Raw genomic sequence first — 23,832 nt, forward strand, 5'->3', positions numbered from 1 at the left:
TGAGGAAACTGAGATTCAGAGAGGCTCTCTTCTCTCGCCAGAGTCCTGCGGTTGGGAAAGGAGATTTGAATCCAGATCTGGCTCCATGGTCCTGCTCGTGCTACTGGGAAGGCCCCCAGATCTGGAAGCGGGTTGGGGCTTAACGTGGACAAGGGGACTGTGAAGGGATTGGCTTCAGCGACCTCCAGCCTCAGGCTCCTTTCCCAGCTTCTCGTGGGTGGGGAGAGGTGGAGAGAATGAGCATGGCGGCGCCAGCTGACCTCTGTCTCGCTTGGTCCCTCGGGCCCAGGCACATCGGTGATGCAGGTGATGGCCTCGGATGCGGATGACCCCACGTATGGCAGCAGCGCTCGACTGGTGTACAGCGTGCTGGATGGCGAGCATCACTTCACCGTGGACCCCAAGACTGGTGAGGGGCGGGGCCAGGCCAAGGGGCGGGGCCATAGGCGGGGTCGGAGGCGTGGCATAAAGGCGCGGGGCGGGGCCAGAGCGGCGGACAGACTTCTCTCAGCCTTCCAACCAAGAGCGCTGAGGTTAGGACAGGATACCGAAGCCACTCGCTGGATCCAGGAGACCCCAGGGTCGCGGAGAGGGAGGGCGGCCAGGCAGGAAGAGAGGACAGAGCAGTAGGGGGGAAATGGAGTCGCGGGGGCCCATGCAAGACTGGCACGAAAACCAAAATGCAGGAGACAACCACTCTGAGCCTCCTGAAAAGACTCCAGAGATCTGAACTCAGGGGCCCCCAAACTGGGGCAGACGCGTCCGCAGTCCGTACGAGTCGGCCACAGTCATAAATGTAGCTGGGGGCCGGCAGGTAGCGGGGGGCGGCAGTGGGCCTGTGCAAGGCACATTTTTAGCAGTTGAAACCTCTGCTCAAGTGACAGTTGTTAAGGATCTGATGGGAAGACAGAAGCCAAGACCGTCAGGGGAAGGTCTTGGCTTACTGCTCTCCCCCACCACCACCAAGCAATGGTGTAGCACCCCTCCCCACTGTCCACTGCTTCACTCTCTCTGAGGCTAGAACCTGAGTACATCAGGGGTGGGGGAGCGGCTTGCTGGAGTGGCACAGAGGACAGAAGGAGGAGGCTCAGAGAGGTGAACTGGTTCACTCGAGGTCCCACAGCTGGCTGCAGCTGCCGATGCCAAGAGCAGTGCTCTCACTGTCCCTGGGACTGGAGAAGGCGGGGGGTTGAGACATCAGACGCCACCGAATGCTTATCAAAAGTCACCTGAGGCTCCTAGTCCAGTGGGGGCAGGGGGGCAGGCGTCTGCGTGGGCAATTAGGATGCCAGTTTCTTGGAGGCAGTGGTAGCAATCTCCAAAGGATAAAGTGCTGGCCAGACCGAGATGCAGAGAAGGGCATTCCAGGCAGAGGGCATGGTGCAGGCAAAACTGGGAGGAAGAGAACAGCCTGAGGCATAAGGGGAATTGTAAACAACTCAGGGCTGGGGAAGAGGCTTGTGGAGAGGTGACGTGGAGAGGCTGACTGGGGCCTGGCTGCGTCGCGTGCAAGGCAAGCAAAGCACTTGGATTTTATTCTAAGGGCAGTGGGGCGGGAGGGTGTTTGGTAGATTTGAGATTGGGATATTGTGTATGTGAGTTTGTTTTGTTTAAGGGGAGGGTTCCAGTCTATAATCACGTGCTCTTACACATAATATCTGCATTACTTTTTCTCCTTGCAAAACTAATACATTTTAGAAAACATTCAAACATGAAAGAAATGTTTTTAAAAAGAGAGGAAGGAAGAGCACTCTCACCCTCAGAAGTTGCAACCCCAAAGGGAGCCACATGGTGTATATATCCTATGAGACCTTGAACTCATTCACTTGAAAAATACTGATTTTTTTTTTAATAGATAATACATTTCAAGATTCAAAAAGCCCACATTTGGGAGCTTCCCTGGTGGCTCAGAGGTAAAGAATCTTCCTGCCAATGCAGGAGACACAGGTTTGATCCCTGGTCTGGGAAGATCCCACATGACACGGAGCGACTAAGCCCATGCACCGCAACCCACAAGTACTGAGCCGTGAGCCTAGAGCCTGTGCTCTGCAACGAGAGAAGCCATGGCAATGAGAAGCCCACATCCCACTGGAGAGTAGCCCCCACTTACTGCAACTAGAGAAAGCCCACACACAGCATCGAAGACCCAGCACAGCTCCAAAAAAGTCCAAATTTGTATTTAATGGAAATTTTTCACCCCTTCTAGTCCCCCAGATACCCGGTCTGTATCCCCAAAGCAACCAATGTAATTTTCTTGTGTATCTTTCCAGAGCTATTCTATGCATGTACAAGAAAGTAGGTACATGTATTTGTTTGTTTGTTTTACACAAATGGTAGCTCTAAACACACACTATACTCACTGCTTGCCTTTTTCGCTTAACAGTACATCTTGCAGATTATCCCATATCAGCACATAAACAGCTTCCTCATTCTTTTATTTAACAGCTGTTGTGGATACACTGAAATTTATTTCACCAGTCCCCTCTTGATGGACACTTACGCTGTTTCCAATCTTTTCCTACAACGAACAATGCTACAGTGAATAACCTCATACATATATCATTTTGTGTTTGTGTGAGTGTATCTGCAGGATAATTTTTGGCAAGTGGAAAAGCTGGGTCAAAGAGCATGTGCGTTTGGAATCAGGATAGATAATGCCGAAATGTACTAGATTCCACTTGCGAAGAGCCGCCTACGAGAGAGCCTGTTTCCCCTTCCCCTTGCCAACCCTGTGGGTTCATTGATGACTTTAAAGCAGGAGAGTGACATGCTCAGGTTTTCATTTTAACAAGATCCCTCGGGCTGCCCTTGTATAGCATGGCTCAGAAGCAAGCACTGAATTCAGAGACACCCAGGAGCCTGGGGTGCCAGCAGCGAGCCCCAAAGGACAAAAGTCATAGCCTGTGCCCTTTCTTGGCGCCCACCCAGACTCCTTAACTTGCTTCATCTTGTTGGGGGCCAGAGATAATACGGGATTGCTAGGGAAGATTCGTTGAGATGCTGAGGCGGGAGAATGAGGGGTGACAGTGAGATCCTGCAAAGGGCATACCTTGAAGACCTGGGTGAATGCACAGGACTAGATTAAGGAAGGGATCTGGGGTTTCCTAACATCAGAGCCTGGGATGGAAAGGGCACCATCTAAAAAAACAGAAGGATGAGTGTAGCTTAAGAAAACTGTCGAGGGGCAGAGGAATTACTGAGTATGCTTCAGGATCTGGTGATGCAGAGCTATTTAATTCGATTTTAACGCCATTGGCTTTAAGATGAGAGGAGGGAAGAATCGTCTAGAATAGACCATCTGAAATATGGGCATAAAGCTCCAAGAACCCTTGGGACTCTTTGAGCTTTGGCTTCTCTGAGTGCACAACAGAGATAATAATACTTATCTCACGTGATTGCTGGGAGGGTCCAGTAGGAGGATTCATTCATTCACCAACTCTTTACTGAATGTCTGTACATGTCCTGCTGTCTCCAGGCCCTAGGAATGCAGCAACAGACAAACCCAAGACCCTACCCTCATGGAGCTTTTAAGTAGGAAATACAGAAAACAAGCACATAAACATGCAACATAATATTGAGTAGCAGTGAGTGCTGGGAAGACACCTCAGCAGGATAGGAGAGTAGACTTAGATGAGGAAATCGGGACAGACCTTTCTGGGGAGGTGACACTGGGGCTGAGCCCTGAGTGAAAGTGAGGGGGTCGGCCACCCGGTATCTAGGACAGAAGATGCAGGCCAGGGAACAGTGAGGGTGTTTCGAGCTCAGTGCAGTCCCTGGGGATGATGGTGATGCAACCTTCATGCCTTCAGCCTGAGAGTTCATCAGCTTTAAGGTGGGGAGGAAAAGACAGGACAGAGAAATAAGGGCAGGGCCAGGACCGAGTCTGGGAGGTGACAGTGGTGGGCAGATGAAGCATCAGACTCCAGGAGAATGAAGAGGATGGCCAGGTTCTAAGAAAGAGCATCCCCCACTGCAGAGAGTCGGGAGGAAGGTGGCAAGTAGGAGGTCGTGGAGCCTGGGAGGGCAGGAACCGTTCTCAAGAAGCTCGAAAGTGGGCACTGGGCACTAGGCAAGCAGATCCTTGTTTTCAGGATCCTTCAACTTCCACAGTCTGAAAGGGTCTTTGTGGAGGTATTGCCTGGGAAGGACTTGATGTTTCCTCCCCGAGTCTTCGGCCCCACGGTAGGAGCCGCCCTGGTGCCATTTCCAGCCCCAGCTCCATTTCCCCAGCCAGGAATATTCCGCTGATGCGGGTCTATATTTAGCAGCCGCTGCGAGGTACAGCCTGTTCTCGCTGTGCAGATAGCAGGGAGCAGAGCCGGAACGGGGCCTGAGAGGAAGGTGTGAGGGAAGGGAGGAGGCGGGGCGCCACGAGGCCCGTGCCAGAGGAAGAATTAGCGTGTGTGTTTTAAAGGCCAGGCCTGCCAGCAGACCCCCTACTGGGAAAACAGGGATGGCATTTGCGGGGCTAATGAGGCGTCACTTGGGCTCCAGGGCCCCTTCTGCAGCATTTGGAGTGGACTGCGGGGGTGGGGAGGATAACAGCTGGAACTGGGGGCGACGGGTGAGGATGAGGCTGTGGGGAGCCGGGGCCAGGTTCTCATTACCAGCCCCCGCCCAGCCACCATCCCAGCAAGAATAGAAAGCCTCTGGCTCTCAGAGACTTCAAGATCTCTGCTGAACGTTCTCAGCTGAGCCAGAAACATTGACTTCCTGAAGAGGGAATGAAACTCACCCTTGTAAGTGCCAGGTCCTGAGGGTCAGGATGAGGCACTGGATCTGGTTTCTGCCTTCATGGGCTTTTGTTCCAACAGAGAAGCCAGATACAGACAGACAACTACACCCAGGCTGCGAGAGGCAGGCAGAGGGTCTATGGTTGTGGGTCTGTAGGTGAGAATGTTTATCGAACACCTACTGTGTGTTGAACTGTATAGATAAGATGACGAACAAGGCCACTGTGGGTCTCAGCCCTTGTGGAACTGATTTATGGGATCCACAACCCAGGACTTGAGGAGGGGGACTCTTCAAGGCATCTCCAAAATGTGAGACCTGCTGCTGAAGCTTTGTCTCATTTAACCCACGTAAGAGCCCTTTCCACTGAGTAGTCCCATTTTACAGAATTGGAAACTGAGGCTCCGAGAGAGTTAAGAACTTGCCCAATGTCAGATAACATATAAATGGTGGAAAGAGGGCTTGAACCTGTATCTGTCTGACTCATTTTTGTGCTACTTCTTATCTGACTCTGTGTAGCCCTGGCACATGATCGCCCCTCAGTAAGGCCCTGATAAATGAGTCAGTGAATGAGTTTTCAGAGCCAGATTTTTAACAGTTTTATTTATTAATTTATTTGTGGCTGGGTCTTTGTTGCTGTGCGGGCTTTTCTCTCATTGTGGAGAGTGGTGGCTGCGCTCACTGTGGTGTGCAGGCTTCTCGCTGCAGTGGTTTCTCTTGTTGTGGAGCATGGACTCGAGGGTACATGGGCTTCAGTAGCTGTTCCTCGGCCTGTGGGATCTTCCTGCACCAGGGATCGAACCCGTGTCTCCTGCATTGGCAGGCAGATTCTTTACCACTAAGCCACCAAGGAAACCCAGAGCCAGATGGTTCAAGAGCTGATTTGAGAATTTTCCCTCAGACTCTTAGGTGGACACCAGCCTCCAGGATGCTTCTCCCCACACTGGGGGTAGAATGGGGTGTGGAATAGAGCAGATTGCAAAATACGCCATCAAGTCCTCCCATCCCTGAATTGGCTTCCTAGTAAAGTGACTTCAGCTCTTCCCATTGAGGGGAGAGGAGGGGACTATTTCCCTGCCCCTTGAATCTGGGCCGCCTTACGACTTGCCTTGGCCACTGGAATGTAGCAGAAGTGACGCTCTGCAGATTCCCAGGTTAGGTCTTAAGAGACCTTGCAGCCTTCATGCTTCTCTCCTGGAACATGGTCCTGAGATCACAGTTTAAGGAAGCCAGCCCAGCCCAGGGGAGGATGAGAGAAGGCCTGGTGAACAGCCAGGATCAACCGCCCAGCATGTATCAATACATGAGGCCGTCTTGGACCTTCCAGCCAGATGGCCCTCCATTGAAACACAGCTACAGGTGAGCCCAGAGGAGGAACGGGCTGGGGAATCTCGATTTCTCTGTTAGCTACCTACTGCTATGTGACAAACTGTCCCCAAACACGGGGGCTTCAAACAGCAACAGTTTATTATCTGTCACGATTCTGTGAGTTGGCTGGGCAGTTCTTTGCTGGGGTCACTCACATAGCAACAGGCAGCTGGCAGGTCAGCTAGGACAGCTGTGGCCTTTCATCTTGGGTCTCTTCACAGAGCAGTGGTCTCAGGGTTTCGAGGAGACAAGCCCTGGGACACAAGGGTTTATCAAGTATCTCTGCTTCTGTCGCACTTGCTGATGTCCCGTTGGCCTTATAAATGACAAAACTGAGCTCCAGCGAGGTGAGGGGTTTTGCTCAAGATCACCCGGTCAACAAATGGCAGATCTGGGATTTATCCCAAGTCCGTCTGCTTCCAAGTCTCCCCTGCCCTTGGAAAGATCAGTCCAGGCCAAGGAGGAGTCAGGAGGGAGCTTATTGAGGAGTCTTGAAGGCCACTCATAGAGGGTCTCCATGACCCCTGATTAGACAGACTGCATTTTCTGTATCTCCATGGGATCCCACAAAAGCAGGTACACCCCCTAGATGCACCACCCCTGGCTCTCCCAGTTACACACACACACACTATAGCCTCTCCTTCCATTCCATTGCCTTTATTGGAGGCTAGGGGCTGTCTGGGGACATCAGGAGGGAGAGATTGGGTTTTATGGGACGCATCGTGGGGCTGCTGGTGCGTGACTCCACCTGGTGCTCAGGCCCTGGGCACCACCTGCCACCACCTGGTGCTCACAGGTTGAAGTGGGTCAGGGGTGGGGGCACTTTGACTGGCTCATCAACTCCCCCCTCCCACCTGATCTCCCACCGTATAAGCGTGTGTGCAGGGAGACCAGAAGTCCAGCCTTCCCCTGCTCAGAATTCATCTCGCAGCCACCCCCTCCTGCTGCCATTCCACCTGCTGCCATTCCACCTGCTTCCATTAACAGTTTGAAAGATTGTCTGATCAGCAATTAGCTGGTACCTGGACAGAGAATCTAGGGTCGGGCCCCAAAGGAAGGGGCTGGGGTCCCCAGGGCTGGTGGATGACTTAATCGTGGAGGGTGTGTGTGTGTGTGTGTGAGAATAAGTGTGTGCTAGCAGCTATGTGTGTGCCTGTGCGTGTGACCTCATAGGTGTTACCTGTGTAGTACATCTAAGGGGAGAAGGCAATGGCAAGCCACTCCAATACTCTTGCCTAGAAAACCCCATGGATGGAGGAGCCTGGTAGGCTGCAATCCGTGGGGTCGCTAAGGGTCGGACACGACTGAGCAACTTCACTTTTCACTTTCACACATTGGAGAAGGAAATGGCAACCCACTCCAGTGTTCTTGCCTGGAGAATCCCAGGGACAGCGGAGCCTGGTCAGCTACCGTCTATGGGGTCACACAGAATCGGACACAACTGAAGTGACTTAGCCCCAGCAGCAGCAGTGCGTCTAAGTGGAGAAGGCGATGGCATGACTGAGCGACTTCACTTTCACTTTTCACTTTCACACATTGGAGAAGGAAATGGCAACCCAATTCAGTGTTCTTGCCTGGAGAATCCCAGGGACGGGGGAGACTGGTGGGCTGCCGTCTATGGGGTCGCAGAGTCGGCCATGACTGAAGTGACTTAGCAGCGGCAGCAGCTGCACATCTAAGTGTGTTAGACATATCAGTGTTTGTGTGTGGGTGAGTGTGACTCCATCGTGAGTGCGTTTGAGGGTGGCTGTCAGCCAGTTCACTCAGTTAAACATGCACCAAGCTGACACGCTGGGCTCTGGGCTGAGTGACACCGACCCAGAGATGAATCAGATACAGGCCAGGTTCACCCAGAAAATGTCGGGATTCCCCCTCATATGGGGAAACAGACCCCAAAAGTGGGATCGGAGGTTCAAGGTGGGTCACACGGTGCCTGATGCTAGGCCCTACGCCTCTTTTTAGTAAACTAAATAGTCCATATTCTGTTACTTTGGGGTTGCACGTGACTGGGTGAATGTGCGTGTGTGTGTGAGTGTGTGGATGCATGTTAATCTGTCTGCATATAATGTGTGTGTTTATGTGTACAAGTGTTGGGAAGGGGTGTGTTTTAAAGTAGATGCGCATGTATCTGGTCTTCCCCGGTGGCTCAGTGGTAAAGAATCTGCCTACAATGCAGAAGACGTGGGTTTGATCCCTGGTCTAGGAAGATCCCCTGGAGAAGGAAATGGCAGCCCACTCCAGTACTCTTGCCTGGAAAATCCCATGGACAGAAGAGCCTGGCAGGCTACAGTCCACGGGGTCGCAAAGAGTTGGACATGAACTGAGCGACTGAAGACACACACGTGTGAATCTGATGTGTGAGAGAGTAGTGTGTGTGTGAGGGCGTATGTGTGTGCAGTGCTGAGTGTGAGTTGTCTGTGAGCCTATCTGTATAAGCGTGCGTGCGTGTGTGTGTGTGTGTGTGTGTGCTGAGCCCCACACCTACACGGTGGTCGTATCAGTGTCGAATCTGCATTAGCGACTCCCCTCCTGAACTTGAATGAGCCTGGCTTCTGCCTGGGGAGGGGTCTCTGTATCGGTTGGCAGCTGGCAAGGAGCATCCCTGGCCTCAACCCCCCCACCCACAGGTGTGATCCGGACGGCCGTGCCCGACCTTGACCGCGAGAGCCAGGAGCGCTACGAGGTGGTGATCCAGGCCACAGACATGGCGGGCCAGCTGGGTGGCCTCTCCGGCTCCACGACCGTCACCATCGTGGTCACTGATGTCAACGACAACCCGCCCCGCTTCCCGCAGAGTGAGTGAGGCCTTCCCGGAGGGAGGAAGGGATCTGTGTGTCTGTCTGGTCATCCCTCCCAGCCACCCTCTGACCCCAAGCTGCCCTGCAGCCTTCTCGCCATAGAGGGACTCCCCGATCTGTCCATCTGTCTATCCATCCAAGTCACCCACTAACCCCCTCCCCGCTCCAATCTTGCTTTTTGCAAGAGACAGCCCCAAAGTTGTCTTACTTTCCATACATCCATGTAAAACACTTACCACCGCTCCCCGCACCTTGCTTCTGGCCAAGAGTGAGCCCCCGTCTGTCCACCCACTCCAGCTGGTCCTTGCACACACCCCTGTCACGCTTATTATGTGTGATCTGCTACTGACCTGAGTTTGCAAAGGTATGCTGGGGATGGAGGGACAGAAACAGGGGTCTTTTAGACATACAGACAGAGGCTGCAGCCATGCCCAGGGGCACCTATCATTGTGCATAGAAATGCTAAGGTCTGCAGAGATAGGTCTTTTCCTTCTCCTCCGAGCCTGGAGGACTCTGTGCTTCTGAACTGGGGGAGAGTGCTTTCCACTCTCTGCCTCCCCAGGCACAACAGAGTCGGGGTGTCTTCTCTGGCCCAGTCCCCCACCTCCCGTCAGCCCAGCCAGCCCCTCCGTCCCAGGTTCAGACGAGAAAGCTGTGCCCAGGAAGCCGCCGAAGCTGGCAGAGACTAAATGCCGTGGGGAGCCAGGCTGATTCCTATCGGGCGAGTCATTACTTGAGGTCTGCTGCTCTCACATTAGGCCCTGCCACAGGGGACTGACCCCCGAGAGATAAGGGAATCCAATCCCTTAGCTGAGAGCACATTGCAGCCTAAGCGCCTCAGTCCAGACACAGAACGGGGTGGGCAGAGCCCGCCAGCCAGCTTCCCGTCTTTGCTGTTGCCCAGGGAACCCGGTCCAGCTGCTGCCCTCAGCCACTCCCCCAGCCCAGCCCCACTCACTTGATGGGGAATCTTCAAAGCCCCTGTGAAGGGGCGGGGGCCACCCAGCTTTCTGTGTGCCAGGCTGTGTGCCAGCCCTGAGCTGGAAGGGGTGGGGCAGACAGAGGGTCTAGGGCCCCTGGAAGACTCTTGTTTATTCATTCATGTATTCTCTTTTTTTTTTAACCTTTTCATTTTATATCAAAGTATAGCCAGTTAACAATGTTGTGATAGTTTCAGGCAGACAGCAACGGGACTCAGCCATACATGTGCATGTATTCATTCTCCCCCCAACTGCCCTCCCATCCAGGCTGCCACATAACATTGAGCAGAGTTCCCTGTGCTGTACAGTAGGGCCCTATTGTTCATCCATTTTTAATATATAGCCGTGTTGTTCATCTATTCTTTCTTTATTTCTTTATTGGGAAATATAGCACACAGACAGAAACGCATGAAATATAAATGTCCACTTCAACACATAATTAGAAAACATTCTTGTGACCACCGATCAGGACCCAGAAGCTGCCGCAAGTCCTTTCTTGATTACAAATTCTCCCCCTACCTCTTCCTTCAGAGTTAACCACCACCCACTTTCACAATCATCATCTCTTTGCTTTTCTGTTTCTTTTTCATCGAAGTATAGTTGGTGGATAATAGGGGCTTCCATGGTGACTCAGACAGTAAAGAATCTGCCTGCAATGCAGGAGACCTGGATTAAGTCCCTGGGTGGGGAAGATCCCCGGAGAAGGGAATGGCAACCCACGTCAGTATCCTTGCCTGGAGAACTCCATGGACAGAGGAGCCTGGCGGGCTACTGTGCATGGGATCGCAAAGAGTTGGACGTGACTGAGCAACGAACACTTTCACTTTCTTTGATGTATAATATTATGTAAATTATAGGTGTACAACACAGTGATTCATAATTTTTAAAGGTTTACTCCATTTATAGTTATAACTAATTGTAAATTAGTTGCTATATTCCCCGTGTTGTACAATATATTTTTGTAGTTTATTTTAAACCTAATAATTTGTACCTCTCAATCTCCTCCTCCTGTATTGCCCCTGCCCGCTTCTCTCTTCCCGCTCGCAACCATTAATTTGTTCTCTATATCTGTGAATCTGTTTCTCTTTTTTATATTCTTTAGATTATATATATAAGTGATATCATACAGTATTTGTCTTTTTTTGTCTGACTTATTTCACTTAGCATAATGCCCTCCAAGCCCATCCATCTTGCTGCAAGTGGTAAAATTTCACTTTTTTATGGCTAAGTAGTATTTCATCATTGGAGAAGGCAATGGCACCCCACTACAGTACTCTTGACTGGAAAATCCATGGACGGAGGAGCCTGGTGGGCTGCAGTCCATGGGGTAGCGAAGAGTCGAACACGACTGAGCGACTTCACTTTCACTTTTCACTTTCATGCGTTGGAGAAGGAAATGGCAACCCACTCCAGTGTTCTTGCCTGGAGAATCCCAGGGACAGGGGAGCCTGGTGGACTGCCGTCTATGGGGTCGCACAGAGTCGGACACGACTGAAGCGACTTAGCAGCGGCAGCAGTATTTCATTATATATAAATATGCATATATACCACATCTTCTTTATCCAGTCCTTTAGGGTTGATTCACCCATGTAGGCATCACCTAACATTATAGTTTAATTTTATAAGTTTTTTAACCTTATCTAAAAGAAAACTTACAATACAAATGATTCATCTTGCTTTTTTATCTCCCCAAATTATGTTTGTGAAATCACATGTATTGCTCCTAGTTGTAATTTATTCATTTTCAGGGCTGTGTAGTATTCCATGATTCATCTGTTCTCCTGCCAATGGACATTTGGGTTGTCTCCAGTCTGAGGTTACTACGGAGGACACCACTTTGAACATGGTTGTGTGTGTCCTACTGCTGTTTTGCATGCAATTTCATTAGTCTACAGAGGAGCAGAATAAACTCATCTTCAACTTTACTAAATAAAGTCAAATTGTTTTCCCCCATGAAGAAATGCATGTGTCCATCGTACCATATTCTCACTGACACTTGGTATTGTCAGATTCCTTTAATTTGTGTTAATCTAGTGAGTGTATACTAGTAACTCATGCTACTTTTCATCCATTCACTCACTAGTCACTCAAACATTTCATTTATGTGACAGCCTGGTGTTCTGCCAGGCACCACGAATGCCTGATGAATAAGAGATGTGGTCCCTGCCTTGCAGGAACTCACATCCCAGAGAAAGGGAGGGAGAAGAGAGAGGGAGGGAAAATAAACAGAAAATAATAGGGAAATGCAGTAATCTGTACAATAGGATAAGCTTGGGGGCCCTGGACACACAGGACTAGAGCCTGGAAGACTGGGAACCTTTCCCATTACAGGAGGTAATAGTCAGTGAGACTAAAAAGGAGGGGAAATAGGGGAAGTGAAGGCAGAGAGGAGAATAAAGAGAGGGAATGTCTAGAGGTGGCACCGAGCAAGTCATCCTGAAGGAATTACAAGAACTTCAGCCAGGCTAAGGCTCATGTTGAGGTGAAGAGTTGGAGGCATGAGGCTGCAGAAGTCAGCAGGGGCCAAGGGGCTTGTACAACAACTTCATCCCAAGTGCAGCGGGGAGCTATGGCAAAGAGTGGGGTTGGCATGGTCAGCTTGTGTTAAGAGTCCCCCTGGGACTCTTATGTGAGAGTCAGTCAGAGACAGCCACGCCACACAAGGGTATCCAGACCAGTGGGGGCTCCAAGAGACACATCCCCAGTGCCACAGCCCCTACTTCCCCTGGGCGGGCCCATCACTTAGCAAATCTCCCTCATCTTCATCTCCACTCTGGGAGAGCAGGGAGCCATTTGAGTTCCACTTGACCCTCATTCCTTCTGGTTTCCCCTCTGCTTCCCCACTCTGGTAACAGTGGCCATCTTGCCATTCTTCAAACATGCCAGGCATTGCACCCACCTCAGGGCCTTTGCACCTGCTGTTCCCTCTGTCTTTCCCAAATATCTGCTTGACTCACTGCCTCACCTTCCTCAGACTTTTGCAGAAATGTTGTCTTTTCCTCGATTACCCCATTTACAATTTTTTTTTTTGCTGCATCCCGCAGCATGTGGGATCTTAGTTTCCCAACCAGGGATTGAATCCTTGCCCCCTGCATTGGAAGCACAGAGTCTTAACCACTGGACCACTAGGAAAGTCCCAATTACCCTATTTAAAACTCCACACACACTTTCATCATCACCCCCCATTTCCCTTCCCAGTCTTATTTTTCTCCCAAGTACCACTTGACATCCTATTTTACTGATGTGATTGTTTAGTGTCTTTCTCCTTCCGTTAAGAGGAAAGCACTATGAGCCTTGGGATTTGGGTCTGTTTTGCTTGTTGCTGGAACCCCAGTACGTAGAGCTGCATTTGGGACATCACAGATGCTCAATAAATATGTGGAAATGAAGGGACCAATATCATTAACATGCACAGCAACAAAAATATCAGTGTGCAGCCCTACTATTTGAATGCAATGTGTCCCATTTATTGGGTAGGTAACAGATACTAGTCTCTGTGCTAAGCAGTTGGCATGCATCATCTCAGTTAATTGGGAAATGACAGTGCTCTTAGGAAGGCAGTATTATTATTCCCATTCTGCTGCTGCTGCTGCTAAGTCGCTTCAGTCGTGTCCGACTCTGTGCGATCCCGTAGCCCACCAGGCTCCCCCGTCCCTGGGATTCTCCAGACAAGAACACTGGAGTGGCTTGCCATTTCCTTCTCCAGTGCATGAAAGTGAAAAGTGAAAGTGAAGTCGCTCAGTCGTGTCCAACTCATAGCGACCCCATGGACTACAGCCTACCAGGCTCCTCCGTCCATGGGATTTTCCAGGCAAGAGCACTGGAGTGGGGTGCCATTGCCTTCTCCGATTCCTCACAGCCAGGACTGCCTCCAGGGCCGTAGCCTTGAGCACTGTGCTTCTCTGTCCCCTTTTGGGCAGATGAGGACACTTGAGTCCCAAAGAACTGCCGACACTTTCTCAAATCAATCAGGGGATAAAGCCAAGGTCAGAATTAGAACCTTCCTCTTTGCACTGTGTCCCGCATATCTGCAGAGGAAGCACCTCTCCCAGCACCAGTCCCAGCCAAGCAGGGAGCTCCAAAGAGCCCATCTGAGACCGCCCCCTCCTCTCCCCTAGCGATGGTAGAAACTGGAGGAGGGGCTGCCTTACCATCCCTGCTCACAGCTGTATCCCCTACAGAGATGTACCAGTTCAGCATTCAGGAGTCAGCCCCCATCGGCACGGCCGTGGGACGCGTGAAGGCCGAGGACTCAGACGTGGGCGAAAACACAGACATGACTTACCACCTCAGGGAGGAGAGCAGCAGCGGCGGGCACGTGTTCAAGGTCATCACGGACAGTGACACACAGGAGGCCATCATCGTAGTGCAGAAGGTGCGGCCGCCCGGGGAGCGATGGGGGAGGCAGGCCCCAGGGCAGCAGGGTTGGGTAGGGGCTCAGTGAGCAGCCAAATACCCCATCCCACTTCACTCCAGGGGTGAAGTCTCTCCAGGGATGCTAGACCCACCTGGGAAAACGCTGATGCTGTCCTTCCCGTTTTACAAATGAGAGCATGATGCACAGAGAGGTTAAGTGATGTGACCAAGGTTGCACAGCTAACTGCCAAGAGCCAGGAGTCAATCCAGATTCAAATCTGTGCTCTTGCACACTATGCTGTGCTACTTCAGGTTCACACCAGGCCCTTCACACTCACTGTTTCCTTTCATCTTCATGTTACCCTCGGAAGGAAATCATATTATGACCGTTTCTACAAGTAAGAAAACAGATTTAGAAAGGTAAAAGGGCTCGCCCAAGATTATACCTGTGAGGGATAGAGTTGGATTTGAACCTAGGTCTGGTGACCCCAAAGTTCTTTCCTTCCTGAGTCTAACAGCCTCCTTACCCACTGACCAGCCCAGGAACCAGAAGCTCAAACTCAGCACCCCCTAGGAGTGAAATGAGACAGAGGTCAGATAAAAAAGTAAAAATCATCTCCAAGGGCTTGGTCACAAGCTTGGCAACTCAGGGGTGCACAGGCCTTTGACGCTGTCCACTCCAACCCTGCTGTTCCACGGGAGATCTGAGTCCCCTGCCCTGGCCTACAGACAGTCGTACCCCTTTGTATACTCTCAGGGATGGGATGCTCACTCCCTACCAGTGTCTGCTCCTCCTTCTCCGATTCAGCCACAGTCTATCTTGCTCCTGTCAGCCCAATCTCTACCTCCCAGGACCCATAGAAACATCTGCCCTGTCAGCCCTTCATTCACTCAATAATCAAACTCTCTTCCTGGCCACGAGGGTCTGAGGATAGAGAAAACTCTGTTTCTTCAACTAGGATAAGAATATGAGGCTAATACAACAAAGTGTTAGTAGCGTGCCAGCCTCCTTCCCAATGTTTCCATGTATTAACTCATTTAATCTCTACAATGACCCTCTCAGTATTATTATTGTCCATTTCGTAAGCGAGAATCTGAGGCCCTGAGTTCAGTTATTTGCATCCAAGGCCAAGCATCTTACAGAAAAATTGTAGGGACAGGGCCCCAGGGAGTCTGTCTCCAGAATCCACCCTTTTAAACATTACATGGCTTTCGGTCTTCTGACCTCCACTTGTCTTCACTGTAAGATGAGCCCATTTCACAGATGGGGGAACTGGAGGCCTGGGGAGGCCTAGCATCACAGAGCAGCAGAATGAGGCCCCAAGCCCAGCCCGGGGACCCCAGCACAGCATTTGCTCTCATCCCCGGTGATGCCCCTGTAGTAACTCCCCCATCCTCCCTGCCTCTTGCCCCATAACCCCACCCCCACCCCCCTGCTCCAGCAGTGGCACCTGAGGTGTCTCTGTGGAGTCAGTGCTGGCTCAGGGAGCAGAGCCCCCGCCTGATTGATGACCTGGCTCCAGAGCCCATCGCTCACTCCCAGGCCAGGTCCGCACCTGCCTCCCTGCATCCTAATTTCCCAGGCAACAGGATGGAGGGAGGAGGTAGCCCTTCTTTTCTTTTTCTTTTTTTCCTTGGGGAAGGGGGAGTGTGGAGGGGAGGTTCTGAGAGGAAAGGAGGGTCCCTGCACGGCGGGCAGTTCTCCAGGGAGGTGGCCCTTGCTGCACAGATGGCTCCCCCAGAATGTTACAGGGCGCCCATGGTTCCACCACTGCCCTTTCTGTTTGCTCTAAAGGAATTATCCTTAGGAGGCCAGAGTCCACGCAGCCATGCAGCTTGTCCATCAGAGGGTCACCCACCAGCACTCCCTGACGAGGACCAGGGCTCAGTGTGGCTTTAGCCAGGTCTCTGAGGGAAGCTCTAAGGCCACCCAGCTTATCAGGCTCAACTCACATTAGCAGCTGCCACCAATAATACACCAGGAAGGTCTCATCTCACCCTCCCACCCGAGGCCCAGAAAGGCCAAACAGATTGCCCGCAGACACACAGGCGGACAGCCGCAGATCCAGCGCCTTTCCTGCCATGGAGCTAAGGGCTGGGACTTGACAGCCGCACTGCCAGGGATGTGAATCCTGCTTCTGCCAGGGACTAACTGCTAAGTGACCTAGGGCAAGTTACAGAGCCTGCTGGGCCTCACGTGTCAAATAGGATGATAATACAAGCCTCTTTGGGATGCTGTAAAATTCGATGAGTTGCTACATCTAGAACACTGGCACACAGTGCTTTGTAAATTAATAAATTAAGGCCAGTCTCCTGTGCCGGGTAGCAGGAAGTCTGGGAGTCAGTCTGTGACCCTGTGTCCCTGAGCAAGACCGACCCTAGCGGGGCCTGACTTTCTCGACCTGTAACCCGGCAGTGTGTCAGTGACGGCATTGAGTTAGCGATGCCTCAGTCAACCGTGACCTTAAGCCAGCCCCGCCCCTCGGGGCCAGGCCAGCCCCACCAGCCTTGGGCTCTGTCCGCCTGGCGGTGTGGAGCAAACCCCAGCCCACTCACCGGCCCTCTGCTCCCTTCCGCCCACCCCTCCAGCGCCTGGACTTCGAGTCCCAGCCGGTGCACACCGTGGTCCTGGAGGCCCTCAACAAGTTCGTGGATCCCCGCTTCGCTGACCTGGGCACGTTCCGCGACCAGGCGATCGTGCGCGTGGCCGTGATCGACGTGGACGAGCCCCCCGAGTTCCGGCCGCCCTCCGGCCTCCTGGAGGTACAGGAGGACGCGCAGGTGGGCTCCCTGGTCGGCGTGGTGACGGCGCGGGACCCCGACGCCGCCAACCGGCCCGTCCGGTGAGACCCCCGCCCGGGGCCGACGCCTGCTGCCTGCTACCCACCCCGCCAGCGCCTGCGGACAGACGGCGGGCAGAGGGGGTGGGGACGGGACAGGGAGGGGTTGGGGGCGGTGGTGGTGAGGGAGGAGGGGAGAGAGCGATGGACGCGGGCCACCGGGAGCCAAAGAGACAGAGGAATCAGATTCGAGAACAGTGGCAGAGAGACAGGGAACTCAGGATAACGAGAGAGAACCAGTTGTGACAGACGCAGCAGTGACCTGGGCTCAGCCTCGGTCCTCCACCAAAAGGAAAAAAAAAAAAGATAATTTCATCCTTCCAGCTGTTCAGGTCAAAAATGTTGCAAACATCCTCGACTTCTGTTTTTCTCGCACACCTCCCTTCAGTCCATCCGCAAAGCCTGTCATCTCTGCTTTAAAAACATCTCCAGAATCTGACCACTTCTCACCTCCTCCGCAGCTGCCGCCCTGGTCCAGACCACCTGTTTCTCTTGCCTGATTACTGCCTCTCTCTGCTTCTGTCATCACCCCTCGGCAATCTAGAATGGGCACAGGAGCCCATTCCCGCCCCACCCTTCTCATGGCCCAAACCACCCTCCACTGGCCCTCCTCTGCTGAAAGCCCTCCAAAGGCACCTCTGGGGCTCAGGATAGAAGCCCAGACCCTATAGGATGTGGCCCCACCCCCTGCTCACCTCCTCCTTGGTTCACTCTGCTCAGCCACGTTGACCTCCTCACAACTCCAGGGATGCACCCAGCCCACCTCCACCCCAGGGCCTTTGCACCTCCCGATCCCCCTGCCTGGAATGTTCTCCTGCTTAACATCTCCAAGGTTGGTCCTCTCACTTTCTCCAAGACTTTCCTCAAGAGTCACCTTCTCAGTGCAGCCTTCCCTGACCACCCTTTCTAAAATGTCAACCCCGCCCCAGCGTGTCCCCACACTTCATATCCATTTTCTTTCGTCCTTCATCACCATCTAACCTGCTACCCATTTTCCTGATGACTTTGTCCCTCTCCCTAAAAGATACGCTTTAGGAGAATAGGGATGCGTGTCTAAGTTCACCGCTGTATCCTCAGGGCCTCACTCTGCCTAGCGCTCAGTGGACATTCCCTGGCGCATGGTGAATGAATGAAGTGTCAAAACAGAGAAGGACAGAAAAGAGAGAGGCTCCTGGAGATGTGGTGAGACCAACAGTGAGAGGAAGTGACCAGAGAAGAAAAACCAGTGGAAAGAGGGCAGGAGTAACTAAAGGACAGAGGAGCCGACCTGGGGCGGGGCGTGCGGGCAGGGGGGCAGCGGCAAGTGGGCGGAGGCGTTGGCGTCCCTGGAAGGGTTTGCAATCTGCAGGGGCTGGGGAGTCTGACCATGGCCCAAGTTGAAAGGATGTCAGATAGAAAGAAAATGACCAGAGGAGGAGGTCAGGGTGGGGTGAATGGCCACTGTTGACTGAATTTAAGCATCTGGAGCTTCCTGTCTATTCCCTGAAACCCCTGTACATAGTGAATGATCCCTGAGCCAGCTGTGTGCCTAGCTCTGTGCCAAGCACTGGAGAAGGAGGGAAAGGAAGTTACTTTAAGGATCTCTGCATTATTCAACTCCATATGGGTAACATTCTCACAATTATTCATGTGAATGGCTCCCTCCGATTTGCCCAGTTCATAGCCTGTGCAACCTTATATGGCAACCCCAAGGTGAGGACACAAAGATGCTTGACTACCTATGGGCTCCCAGGCTGGAAGCTACCCTCAGGGGTCTAGAAAGACTTCCTGGAGCAGGCAGGAATTATATTGAGCTGTGTACCTGAGTCTGGTCAATGGAGCTATGAGGAGAAGGCTGTTCCAGGCACAGGCATAGGAAGGCAAGAAGGGGTAGGTGTGTCTGGAGATGAGTGGACCGTGCTGTCTACAGGAGGCTGAGCAATGAGCCAGCAGGAGAAGTCTGACAGGGTTCAAAGATAGGCTGAATGGCTCAGACGCAGTCCAGAGGTCCTGAATGCCTCCTAGGCTGCCTCCACCCTTCCCATGGCCAAAACCACCCTCCACTGCCTATGAACTCCTCCACCACCCTTCCATCCCCGCTGACAATAGATACAGTCTTTAAACATCCCTGTCAGCCTCTGGCTCAGCCCCAGACCTTTCCCAGGAGGGCATTATCACCCTTGTTTGGCAGGAAACTGAGACCCAGGGAGGGGAGGAGTTTCCCTGGGCTCACAAGAATTACCAGGCAGCAGTAGGAGCCTGGTCCTTGCCTCCCAGGTCCAGCGCACTCCTCTGCCTTCTCCCCTCCTCTCCAATATTGCTCTCCCCACTTCCCCCCTCAGTCCTCCCCCTCCACCCTCTGTTGACTTCCCTTCCCCCCTGCTTTCATCTGCACTGAAAGGGCCAACTTTGAAACCTGCTTCTCACCTCCTTTCATCTCTCTCTGCCGCCCCTTCCCTGGGGCTCCTCAGAAGTGGAGGCGGTGAGGAGCTGAGACAGGTCCAATTTCACACCACAAACATTTACCCAACTCCTCCTCCTCCATGCCCAGCCTGGAGCCAGGCCCAAGATGAGTCAGCCAAGGGCAGAGCTGGTGAGGAGCGCCCAGTCTATAAGGGGACAGATGGCTAGAGAAGGGGTCCTCACAGACCACCTGGGCAGCCCAGAGCCTGGCTTATGTTCCAGCTCCCTGAGTTCCAAGGGGCCTGGACTCAGTCAACACCTAGGTGTGTGAGTCATGTCACATCTGGCACTGCTCCAGACAATGGGGAAACAGCGGTGATAAGACCCAGTCCCTCCGCTCAAGGAGTTTGCCTTCTCCTGGGGGGCAGGGAGGCAGGGGAGGCAGGGAAACAGCCAATAAGTAGTTGAATGTTTGTCGCCACAAATCAACAGATGGTTAAAAGGGGTCATTGATGATAAGAGCTATGAAGAAAATAAGCAAGGTAATAGGATAAGACCAATTGGGGCCACAGGGGGCTACTCTGGATTAAGTGATCAAGGAGTTAACAAGTGATTTGACATCAGAATGATCAAGAGAGAGCCAACTAGACAAAGATGTGGCGAAATGCATTCTGGGTAGAAGGAATGAAAGTGAAAGTCGCTCAGTCATGTCTGACTCTTTGCGACCCTAAGGACTATACAGTCCATGGAATTCTCCAGGCCAAAATACTGGAGTGGGTATAGCCTTTCCCTTCTCCAGGGGATCTTCCCAACGGGATCAAACCCAGGTTTCCTGAATTGCAGGCGGATTCTTTACCAGCTGAGCCACAAGGGAAGCCCAGTGATACTGGAGTGGGTAGCCTATCCCTCCTCCAGCAGATCTTCCTGATCCAGGAATTGAACCAGGGTCTCCTGCATTGCAGGTGAATTCTTTACCAACTGAGCTATCAGGCGTAGAAGGAATAGCAAGTGCAAAGGTCCTGAGGCAGGAACAGGCTTAGTGTGTTCCTGGAAATGAAGTGATATCCTCGGTGATTCTGCCTTGGATGGTGGTACCTGGGAAATCCAGAGATGCAGATGTACAGAGTGATTTTTCTGAGTCGCTGTACTGCAGAGCATGGAAGATGCCTCACACTGTGGCATTTGGCCCTCAGGTTGTAGTTTACTCATTTTACAGATGAAGAGACCGAGGGTCAGAGAGGAGAAATGACCTTCCCAATGTCACTCAGCCTGAAAGGGGGAAGAAATGGGACTTAACCCATGATTGTCTGATTCTTGAGTCCAGCCTTCTGCCTTTTCACTCCTGCTTCTGATTCTCTTAGGGCTTCCCTCATAGCTCAGTTGGTAAAGAATCTGCCTGCAGTGCAGGAGACCCGGGTTCAATTCCTGGGTCAGGAAGATCCCCTGGAGAAGGAAATGGCAACCAACTCCAGTATCCTTGCCTGGAAAATCCCAAGGACAGAAGAGCCTGGTGGGCTGCAGTCCATGGGGTTGCAAAGAGTTGGGCACAACTGAGCGACTAACACTTCTTTCTGATTCTCTTTGTAGTTTGAACAGCTTCCAACTTTATGCTGTGCCCTCCCCGCTGCGTGAGGCACAGCGTCAGACGGGGGCAAGGGGAAGGCTGGGGCCCCATGTGAGTGAATAGCGTGACAGATCTAAGTCTCAGTGGGCTGAGCAGGGGCCTAAGGACTCAGGAGCTCCAAGGAAGGGTGGATTCTCTGGGTACCAAGGAGGGATGGAGCAAGGATAAAGAGGATGGAGTTGGAATAGGAGGGCAGCATCCAGGGTGGAGTGGCTCTGAGGACCTAGTGGCAGGAACAGAATCAGGGATCCAGGAGGTCAAGTTCAGGAGCAGTGAGGTCAGCTGAATGAGCTCATGGGATGGGGATTGGGGCCAGAGAGGAGGTCAGGGAGGGGGCACTTGTGGACACGCTGAGAAGGACCTTGAATGTCAGGTGAACGTGTGGGACTTTACCCTTAGGCAGTGTGAAGTCTTGGAAGACTTTGAAGAGAAAGAGGAGAGGGCTCAGATGGGCCAATCTCTGGATCAGGCAGCCTTGCAGACAGACTGGCTGTTTATCAGCCCATCCCCAGCCCTACCAGCCCCAGCCCTCTCGTGAGTCTTTCTTGAGTATCAAAAATAGGAAAGCCCACACTGGACCAGAGAGAGAGTGAACACTTCATTTCCTCGCAGCATTCCACAATGGGGTGCAACAGAAAGCACATGGTTTTTAGAGTCAGAGAAAACCTGGAATGAATCCTAGCTCAGTCGCAGAATTATGGGACATCACTGCACCTACTCCAACCCTCAGTTTTCCCATCTCTAAAATGGGTGTCATGGTAGTTCCTGCCTCATTCATTTATTCGGAAAAAAAGTTCTAAACGTCTACTATGGACCAGGTTCTGTGATCAGTGGTCCCAGGGTTGGAGGAAGGATTAAGTGTTTGGCACATAGTAGGTCCTCAGGAAATGGACCTTACCATTTTTCTCGGTGGTCTGGACACCTGGTACTCCCCTTCATTCTGCAACCAGTACTAACCCCATACAGTTTTCTAGGCATCTTGTGTGGGCTTTGAGGGTGTGCTTTAAAAGGGGTGGGGGAGGGGAAGAGTCAAAAGGCAGGATGGAGTGAGCAGAGAGGAATCCCCGGGTCAGGGGAGCAGCCCCTTTTGCTTGTGAAGAGTCTCCCCCAACTAGTCGCTGAGGCGGGGGCTGCATCATTTGGCCTGCTGCGTGTGCATGTGTGTGTACAGGAGCCCAGATACAGGAGCACTGGGCAACCTGGACATGCATGCGTCTGCACACTTTGGTATTTATCATGCCTGCGTGAGCTATATGTGCACATATTTAAGTGGCGAAAACCCACATGCACACTCAAGCCAGGAGGACATACCCTCGCCACTTCCCTCACCCTGACCTTGACAGCAGCAGTGGTTTGTGCTGTTCCCAGGGTGTGGGGGTGCCTGCAGGTGCACCCGGCTGGCCTGAGGCGGCTGCTGTTAGTTAGACATGGGACTCTGCACAGACACACATGGCTTGGGAATCTGGCTTTGCCACCCATCAGCCTTTCTGCCCCAGGGCAAGGCGCCTAGCTTCTCTGAGCCTCAGTTTCCCCATGTGTCAAATGGCAGCAGCAGTGATGACAGTTATCTGCAAGGCTGGGAGGGGCTCCAGCATGTGCAGCCCTTACACAGGCCTGGCACAGAGTCTTGCTGAGCAAATAAAAATGAGAGCTAATCCATACGTCCTGTGGCAGGGGCCCAGCGCTGTTAAAAGTGTTTCATTGGTGTTTTATTGGTAGTACTTGTCTAATCCTCACAACCACTCGGAGGCAGGTGTTATTATTAGCACCATTTTTAAGATGGAACCAAAGAGCTTAAGTGACTGACTCAAGGTCACAGAGCTAGGTTGCAAACCTCGGCAGACGGCCACCGGATCCCACTCGTGCCCACCGTTCCCAGGCGTTCTTTGCACTTGTGAGCACACACACTAGCGGACACAAGCCTCCGCTCCCTCACTGCACTCTTCCACTTCCACCTGCTCCTGTTCCCCCTCCTTCCCTCCAGGTCCTGGCTGACCAAATGAGAACTGAGATTTGAGCAGAACCTCTAGACCACAGATGCCTCCTGTCATTCTCAGACCCTGGCAACGCTCCCACGTCCATGGATGGTACCTCCCAGCCCCAGGCCCGCAGACCACACACTGGGTTGGGGGGGCTCCTGTGTCCCCCTTACCAGACATTGCGGAATCATCGTTAGAATAACAATAGTGCTCACTCATAGATTCATTTTGCTGGAACCCAACTAGGCCCCTGTCCCCCAGCTAGGCACATCATCCTCCAAACCACTTGCAAGATGGGAGTAAAATCACTTTTCCCTTTTCCTTGAAATTAAGGCTCAAAGATGAAGTGGATTGCCTGGGGTCATTGTGGCTCCTGCTCCAAGTCTGAGCGCCTTCCAGCCGTAACACAGCATCACACACACACGCTCTGACCACCTGCAACACAGACCAGACACACAACTCGAGCGCCGCCAAGTGAGGACTTCAAGCCTCCCCCGCTGCCTCCTACACCTGCCAGGCCATGCCCCTGGCCACGTGCCGTGCCCTCCACCCATCCCTCTCACTCGCTCGCTGGCTCCCTGAGCTGGAACAAAGCCACCTGGGCCGGGCAGCCACACGGACCTGCAGCCCCAAGCCTTTAGCTGGTTGATGGCGGCTCCCCACGCCCCCCTCCCTTCCCATGGCCTTGGGAACAGCTGCCTCCACTTAGAATCCATCCCCCTCTTCCCCTCCAGGAGGGAACAAAAGAGTAACTGGGAGGAAAGAGAAGAGAAG

General features: G+C 52.6%; 1 protein-coding gene across 1 annotated transcript in view; it reads left to right on the forward strand.

Annotated features, from left to right (window-relative positions):
- Positions 1 to 23,832, forward strand: part of CDH22 (cadherin 22) — a 77,464-nt gene that overhangs the window by 26,136 nt on the left and 27,496 nt on the right. The window contains exons 3-6 of the mRNA XM_055425965.2: positions 290 to 409; positions 8,727 to 8,894; positions 14,059 to 14,252; positions 16,823 to 17,076. Coding sequence (XP_055281940.2) covers positions 290 to 409; positions 8,727 to 8,894; positions 14,059 to 14,252; positions 16,823 to 17,076 — 736 coding nt within the window. The remainder of the gene's footprint in view (positions 1 to 289; positions 410 to 8,726; positions 8,895 to 14,058; positions 14,253 to 16,822; positions 17,077 to 23,832) is intronic.

This window comes from Moschus berezovskii, chromosome 15, assembly GCF_049115385.1.
Source record: "Moschus berezovskii isolate FMDL1 chromosome 15, NW_MosBer_1.0, whole genome shotgun sequence".
Taxonomy (NCBI): domain Eukaryota; kingdom Metazoa; phylum Chordata; class Mammalia; order Artiodactyla; family Moschidae; genus Moschus; species Moschus berezovskii.